The sequence below is a fragment of the Nelumbo lutea genome, chromosome 2 (assembly GCF_056320005.1).
Source record: "Nelumbo lutea isolate HS-2025 chromosome 2, American lotus-T2T, whole genome shotgun sequence".
Lineage (NCBI taxonomy): Eukaryota > Viridiplantae > Streptophyta > Magnoliopsida > Proteales > Nelumbonaceae > Nelumbo > Nelumbo lutea.
The window spans coordinates 2,130,142-2,138,757 of record NC_142685.1 but is presented as its reverse complement, the minus strand read 5'-3'; the positions used below and the strand labels follow the sequence as shown (position 1 = coordinate 2,138,757).

Below are 8,616 nucleotides of genomic sequence, written 5' to 3'. Positions count from 1 at the left end.
CAATACTGCAAGGGTCTATATTTAAAACCTTAGGTGGAAGTACACTTTGCTTTTCTAAAACAAATATAACAAAGATAAGCAAGAAGTAAACCAAAATTTACATTCACCTTATTTACATGCACTATCCTTTGCCAATGATATGTATCGTATCATTGGCTTCCTAATACGCCCTTATAGGGGGTGTCTCGGGGTCTAACCTGGTTAAAAGGGTCCTTAAATCGACCCCTCTGAACTAGGTTAAAAAAACTATAAAAACAAAGGACACTGGCCTCGATACCATTGGTATCGACATTTTGAAACTTGGCCCCATCATTTACTTCAATGCAAATGCAAAACTGAGCCTAAAAACCCAAAGTTATGATGTCCACATCATCACCAATCCTCGCACCAATATTGCAATGTAACCATCTTTTTTTTTTCTTTTATCACTTGCAAATTCACCCTACAGCACGCACTTGGAATTAGACATGTTCATGGACCGAGCTCGGGCCGGGCTTTTGCTCTTCATTAACATAAATTTTTCAGGCCCAAGCCCAGCTCGACCAACTGGCCTAAAACATGGTCCTGAGCCTGGCCCTCATAAAAAGCTCAAAGCCCGACCTAGGAGTCTGAGCGCCAGTGCCCTCTGAGATTGAGAGAATGGTGCCTACTAAGTCCATCGATTCCTAGGAGTCTGAGAGTGAGAATAGAAACCGAGAAGATAGAAGATGACAACAGTGCTGGCTAGAGAGAGAGAAAGAGAGCTCACTACTAGAGAGAGAGAGATGATCTAGATCTGGTGGCGCCAACCGCCGGGGCCTATGTTCGCAGAATGAAAATAGTGTGCTTGGGTTCTAGTGGCGTCGGCTGGAGAGAGAACTAAGAAGATAGAAGACCTAGTTCTAAGAATAGAGAGAACTAAGAATGAGAATAAAGAAGATGAAAATGGTGCCGGTTGAAGAGAGAGAGAGAGAGAGACGACTAGTTCTGGTGGCACCAGCCGCCAATGCCTGAGTTCGCAGGTGCAACTAGGTTCGCCGGTTCTGAGAGTTGAGAGGGAGAAATGAGAACCACTTCTGCGAGTGAGAGTGAGAAAGGATAATGAAAAGAAATGTTTTAAGAATTTAGGGTTAGGGTTAAGTAGTTTAGGAATTTAGGGTTTAACTTATATAAAAGTTGAGTCGAATCGGGCTGGGCTTTTTTAACAAATCCCAAACCCAGAACGGACTACCTGGCTCATGAACAGGTCTACTTGAAATATCGTATGTGATGGTGTGGAGCCGGTCCTTACCAGCCCTACATGAAATGATAGAGTACTTCTACTTAGTTGAGAAAGATGTTTCGCCGCCTAACTTGCCCCTATCTTCATCTCACCATTGGCAACTACAATGGCCTAATTTCGAGGCAAAGGGATTCAAAACTCACAACTCCTCAGTCTCATTGGCCTAATTTCAGAGCCGATACCTAACCCAATTCCCTCACAAATGGTGAGAACGCGAATGAATGTATAAATAGTTAAATACCCCACATTCTCTGGTCGTGCTATTACTTGCTTTAAGTAGGACCCGGCGAGGTGACTTGGTGTCATATCAAAGCGAAGGGGGGTTGTGTGGTCATACATACTTCATTCTCATGGTATAAATTCCCGCATACCATTATTGCCTACAAAATAATACACATTACATTCGAGTCTCAACTTCAACACATTGTGGCGCTTGCCGCTTGGAATACGAGTCCAGGTTGGCTGATTTGTTGGGCGCTCTCTGTGGAGACTGGAGAGCTAATGCTGACTTGAACTAGTCAAAGCCTCAACCCAAGCAAGCACCCAAGCTTCTGGCAATACCTCTGTACAACGAACCTCGCCAGTGCACTCCCCCTCCACACTCCTCACGACACAAGTATACATTCACATCTATATCAAACTCCATACATACATATAAATTTACCAGACATACTTCTTCCCCATTAAATTTATGAGGCTAATTAATTAAACCATCTCAAAATATTCTCACCATTTAAATCCTTGCTTCTTACCCTTAAGCGGTGAGTCCTTCTCACACAATCCCTTGGGAGCTTGAAATCCGATACTCTCCACATCACCCACAGTCTTGAACAGGCGACGCTTATTTACCTCCTCAACCAAAGTGCGGTGTAACAACTGACTGCGCACATCCACTAATGATCGGTTTCTTGTCAATTGACGATTATCCACTCTTCCTGATTCATTGGAACTAGAAGCTCTGCGAGACTGCCGATTCATACCAATCGAGTGCCCTGCCCTCGCCTTCTCCTCAGGGCAGAATCTCGTGGACTGATGGTGGGACATTGCAGCTGAGCAGTAGTCTCTTCTTCTAGGACTTGGATTGAAATCATGTTCGCTGCCTGAATTGTAATTTATGTTGGAGTACATGCCCGACGACTGTGAGTGTGCAGAGCTTTGAGAGCTAGCATCGTCGTCAGCAAACAAGTCGCCTGCATGCATGCATCAATATTAGTGATTTCATTCATCAATAAGCTCTGTTTTCGCTTTACCCTTGTTTACTTTAGAGTTGTTTTCATCCCATGCATAGATAACACAATTTCTTCTATAGCCTAATCCAGCATTAATTCATTTTTATTCTAATTCCCATCTCAATTGTTATACTGTCCAAAATTATAGCGCAAATGCGTCGGAGCATACCTTGGAGCCAATCACAGCCATTAAATGTACCCTCCCCACGAGAAATGTGGGTTGAACTGATCAGTCCAGAGAGTGAGGCGTGAGAAGAAGAACAGGAGGAAAAAGAACAGAAAGCATGGTGAGGTCCATCATCATCATCATCATCTTGATAGCTAAAGGTTTGGTGAGGGTGAGGTTCAGGTTCCTTCCAGTGTGGCACCAAAGCTGAAATCTCATTCTCAATCACCTCGGCGATCTCAAACGGTTCACGATCGGTAATCTCCAGCTCTTTCACCATCTCGGTCGCAACATCGATCGGGGTGTCACTTAGAATGTCAAAAGGAAAATATATGTTCCTCACACAACCTGTGGTAAAACAAGGAATAGTATATACCCTGTCACTCAGAATTTTCATTAAAGAAGACAAGGCCCGTGCTGTGCGTAGAAGGTAGAAGTGTAGAAGTAGCTTAGCTAGTCTAGCCTTGGAAATAAATCGGGCGAGGCACACAATTGGATCAGCTTCTCTCTACCTAGCTATTTCAAAAGTAGTCCCAATTAATTAATTAAGCCGTGCCCAGTACAACCAAGCACGGTATCTATATATCTAGCAACAGAATCCTAATTAATTGAAGGACTGAGGCTTACCTTCCTTATCAGCGATCTGTACTTTAAGAAAGATGGTATCATCTTCAGGGTTCATCTTCCCTGTAATTTTCATGTCTGTAGTAGTCTTTCTCGGAGTAAAAAGTGGCGTTGGCAAATAAACATGACTGTACTCTGGTGCAGGATTTTTAGTAATCGACTTGTGATCAGTAATTCTTGGAGCTGGCAATATCTCTTCTTCGTGAGAGGCAAGGAAGGGGTCGAGCAAGAGTTGTTTTGCAGACATCCTCTTTGAAGCAGTCTCCAAGCATTTCCCAATGAATTGTTGGGCTTCCAAGTCGTGAATCCGGTAGAATGCGTCTGGCAGCTTTCCCTAGAACGTAGAAAGCGGGCATGGGGATGGGGATGGGGATGGGGGGGGGGGGTCAGATTATATATATTCATCATCAGGATGATCAGGTCATCAATGCAAACCGGAAATCATCACGACATCGGAGCCCTGAGCTTACCGATGTCACTTTCTTGTAGATTTGAGCTGGGTTAGAGCACTCGCTGTATGGATACTCAGAAGTAAGCATCTCTAGAACGCACATGCCAAAGGAGTATATGTCCACGAGCTCGTTGTATTCTTCTTCATATAGTTCTGGTGCCATGAATTCCGGGGTGCCTAGCAGTAATAGCATGTCTGATTAGATCCAACTTTAAAAGTATTCGTAAGATAATGATTAATAATGAGATCCAAGTCCCAAATTAATGACTACATTTTCATAGATCAAATTAATTAATGAAACAGCCAACAGGGGATATGTTTGAATAGGCCGTAAGTTTTTGACTTTTAATCAAAGAGGATATAAATTGAAGTATTAAACGACCTACGGTCTTCACTAAGATCTACACGTAAGAAAAGTTTCTGATGTGAGCTAGTGGGAGCTGATCTAAAGAAATGAAGAAAGGGATGATTAGTACCTATCACACTGTGGGCGGGTTGAGATCCACGGAGAATGGCTGCTAACCCTAAATCACCAATCTTCACTTGTCCGAGATGGCCATTGACAAAGATATTATCGCACTTGAGGTCCCTATGGATCACAGGAGGATTATGACCGTGCAAATAAACAAGACCACGTAGGATTTGGCGGGCCCAATTCTTGACAGCTCGAATATTTACCTGCTTGTATCTCTGTCTGTATCTGTGTCGCATAACATGGACTTGTTCAGAACAAGAATACAAGCTAACGACGGTCAATAATATAATAACGTGAAGAAGAAGATGTTACAAAGTTATACTCTCTTAGGGTGCCTGAAGTAAACATTTCGGTGATAAAGTTGAATGTTCTCCGAGCGACATCGATCCACGAGGTGTAGAATCGGATGATGGAGTCGTGATTTAGGGTGCTAAGTAGGTGAACCTCTGAATACAGCCTCTGCAATTCCTCGGGTGACCGGAATACATCATTGAGTTTGACCTGGTTCCACGCCACCTCCATTCCAACTACCTCATCAAATGCTTTATAAACTGTCTTCATGGCTCCTCGGCCTAAAACATCCTCGAACTGCAACATACAACAGACATATGATAAGACCCATAAACACCCCAACAGTGATCATGATCACCATTTCCTTGCCTTAATAATAATGTAAATTAGTACCAGCTTTGACTTCTCCTTACAAATTGTATTAATAATAATAATGTCTAAAATAAAATTAATTAAAGACTTTTTTTTTTAAACAGCACTATTTTGTGCCCCAAAAATTTACAAAGACTAAAGTGATGTTCTGTTTTTGTTTTTTTTTTTTTTTTCATTTTTTCATTTGAAAGTGTTGCAATTAATATAATTGTGATCGAAGCAGATGTGATGAAGCTGGAAACTGTTTTGGGGCGAGTGAACTTCAATGCTAATCAAGTTAAAGTAATTTTATCTAATTTAATGAATAAATGTTAGAAACCAAAAACTAATGGAATGTACTAATTATATCATTACTTGTTTAACTTTACTTGAAATGGTGCATTTAATTACTCTGAGTTTTATTATTGGGTAGGTAGAGAAACCAATCAGAGTATCAGACGAATCTTGAATAGTATGTATCAAACAAAATGGAATTCCCTCCCCTCCTCAAAAGAACATCCGGAAGAATAAAATAAAAAGGAATCTGTCGCTTTTTCGGTTTTATCACATCAATATGATTGATATAAATAAAAGAATTAATGCACTCAGGATCTGTTGCTCGTTTGGCTGTGGATTGTGGATTGTGGATCGCTTATTAAGTAACCAGTCACAAGTAAATATGCCAATGTGCTGCACCCATGGGTCAACAGTCAACTTAATTATAAGCATATGGAATATTGATATATTCACTTGTGATTTCCGGGCTCAATTAAGGAGGATGCCACCTCCCTCAGCCCAGTGGAAAACCCATTCACGTCACGTCTCCTTGGCTCCTTGCCATGGCCCATGGAAAGAAAAATAAAAAAGAAAAGGAGGATGAGGTAGGTACAAGAAATAAATGACGAAAATTAAATAAATACTCGATCAACGGTAATTACTAATTAAGCAGGGTAAGTATTCTTCTATTAATTCCCTTTAATCTATTAATATAATGTATTTTGCTGTTTAGCTGTGCATGGTTGTAGTTTCAACTTTCAAACACCTGGCAATAAAGTTCCCGCAGCACCAAATCCTTATGGTTTCAATGGTTAATGGAATAATCTTGCGTAGATATTAAAACATCATTTAATTCCAAATTAAAAAAAAAAAAGTATTTATCACTGTTTTCAAAATCGGACCAGACCGGAAAAACTAGGAACCGATCACCTGTCTGTTTTGTTTTCCTCAAAAATTGTTTTTTTCCTTAAAATCGTTGATTTTGATTAATAAACCGCTGAATTGGCTAGTTAATCATTTAAACCGATAACCAGACCTTTGACCAATTCGATCACTGGTTCGTTTTTAAAAACCATGGTATTTATCATCACCATGTCCACAGCTTTTTTTCTTTTTTCTTTCCAATCACCGGAGATGGCCCAATTACGAATTCTCATTCTCATCCCATATTTTCCATGTTATTCCTCTTTTTAATTCATTGGAAAAAGAAGATCCACTCATTTAAGAGGGGAGAAAAAAAAAAAGGTTATTTTGGTCTTAAACTTGATTTAGAAAAAGCTTTCCTTTCTACATGTTATTTCTGTGATAAAACAATTATGCTTATTGGCATGGTCTTGGTAGTTGGTACTTAAGTTGACATATTCAATTAATACTCAAGTGGACATAATAATAATAATTTATAACTCCACCCGTGCATGTAACGGGTCTTTGCTAGTACAGAATATTTCAAAGCTAGCTTTTATGCGATAAGATACATATCGTAGGAGCCTGAATTATCAACTTACACACGCTATAATCTTTGAATTGGAAGTGCACTAGATTTCCCACCACCGGCACCGGCTGGTTCTCTGAGACGTCGAAGGAAAATAGGGAAATTGGGATAGTAAGGGACGACCATGTGAACCACATGCTACACATGATCCTAGCCATTCCATTTATTGATTCAACCCGTATGATGTATGGATCAATTTATTTGTTTTTCCCAACTACAACAACAACTTCTGCTCAATATGGGAAGAAGAAATAAAAATCAAAACTGTAAACAGTATACAAAACACAAAGACGTACGCCCGGAGAAAAAGAAAGAGTTGTAGGAATACCGACTCGGGAGAGAGAGAGAGTAGTGTAGTTGATATTTGATAACTAATAACCATTGATCAATGGACGAAGAAAATATTCCTAACAAAATAAACAGGCTGTTAACGGAAACGGAAAATATAGGGGGGGAGCGGAATTTTGAAAAAGAAAAGAATTAAAAAATAAAGTGAATCAGAATTCAGAAACATATAGTCATATACAGTAAAATCCAGCTGACTGATAGATGGTTCTAAAAGACTTAACTTAGAAACGACGACTTTGTCTGGACGGGAAGTTAAGAACAGCCTTTCTGGGAAAATTATTGGATGAAACTTTAAAAAATGGGAAAAGATAAATTTGATATACTTGTTGTCCCTTACAAAACCACTTGCCAAAGCTTAGAACCAAGCAACGTGATATTTTAAATTAGGGTAGACTATTGGAATAGCAAGTTGTTCATTTAATTAAACTTTTGTACTCTTTTTTTTTTTTTGAGAAAGTATTTTTTATTTATATTTGAAATCAGGAAAACTAGGTGATCCGTATCCAAGTTGTCTCTCTGCTCTCTCTTTCTGTCTCTCGTTTTTTTTGCGTAATAGTGATACTAAACAATAAATTTAAATTTATAAAATGAAAAGAAAAAATACAGAGCGGAAAACTTACACGTCCATACCGGCCGGTTGGATCGGTCTCGACGTACCCAGAGTTGGTGGGGGTGGCTCCGTCAACACGTTCCCGGAGTCGTGCTTTGTACATGTTGGAGCGATGGAGCCCTGCACACCGAGAAGAAGCTCGAAATCTCTCAAGGACGAAGGAACAAATTCGTACGTCTTTTCCTTATTTTGCTATATTCCCTACTGTTACTGTTAATAGGGAGTACTAGGGAAATATTATCTATCTTTTGTTATTCCTGGAATTTGGAGGATTGGATGAGTTGGGTGGGGATTATGGAAGAAGAGGAACTGCTAGATCCGAGGCTTTCCTTCGTGGTTTTCATAAGAGAAGACACCGAAGAGAAGCCAGAATAGCCTGGAGTAATCGATCCTGAGCATGATCCAAGCCATTTCCACAACGGACGCACGTGAGAAGTCGTATTCTTTAGCAAGCATTTGAATGATAAGACTGATAAACAAAAAAGAAAGATAAATATGAAGAGAGATTTGACAAAGAGGATTTAATCGAGTGTAATGACAAAAAATAAAAAAGAGAGAGGGAAAAAGTATATAAGATCTTTTCTCTCTCCTGCTAATGAAGCTTCTAGTTCTAGGGAATCTTGTTGTAGCAAGTGAGGGTGAGGGACGGAGAGAGAAAAAGTACTCTTTTTTGCTTGCGAGGGTAATATGGGGAAGCTCAGATAATAGAGATAATAGAGACGAAGCTTTGTGGAAGAATCTGTGACCACGCTTTGGTGGTACCATTTGTGGATGGAGAGGAATCCAACAAGCGGTTTTGGCTTTTGGGGATGGGGCGAGAACAAAACTCCAACAAAAAAACAAAAGGTTTGTAGTAGAGCGAGAGCGCGGCGAGAGAAAGGGAGAATGAGAGAATCTAATATTGGAAGATGGGGTGGTGAGATTTCATTCCAAGGGAAACAAACAAAAAGTGATTAGGGAGAGGTGGGTATGTGCCTTTGTGGCCTTGTGGGGGTGGGAATTAAGATGGTGGCCTAGTGGGGGAGGAAGCTAAATAGAAGGG

At 40.1% G+C, this 8,616-nt stretch overlaps 1 protein-coding gene across 1 annotated transcript; it reads right to left on the bottom strand.

Annotated features, from left to right (window-relative positions):
• Positions 1–1,612: 1,612 nt before the first annotated feature.
• Positions 1,613–8,366, bottom strand: LOC148868052 (putative serine/threonine-protein kinase WNK4). Its single transcript, XM_088973833.1, has 7 exons — positions 7,585–8,366; positions 4,529–4,794; positions 4,208–4,431; positions 3,751–3,908; positions 3,284–3,614; positions 2,660–3,004; positions 1,613–2,451 (listed from the first exon to the last, which is right to left on the bottom strand). The coding sequence occupies exons 1-7, from the start codon at positions 7,675–7,677 to the stop codon at positions 1,988–1,990; spliced, it is 1,881 nt and encodes a 626-aa protein (XP_088829959.1). The 5' UTR covers positions 7,678–8,366; the 3' UTR covers positions 1,613–1,987.
• Positions 8,367–8,616: the final 250 nt, after the last annotated feature.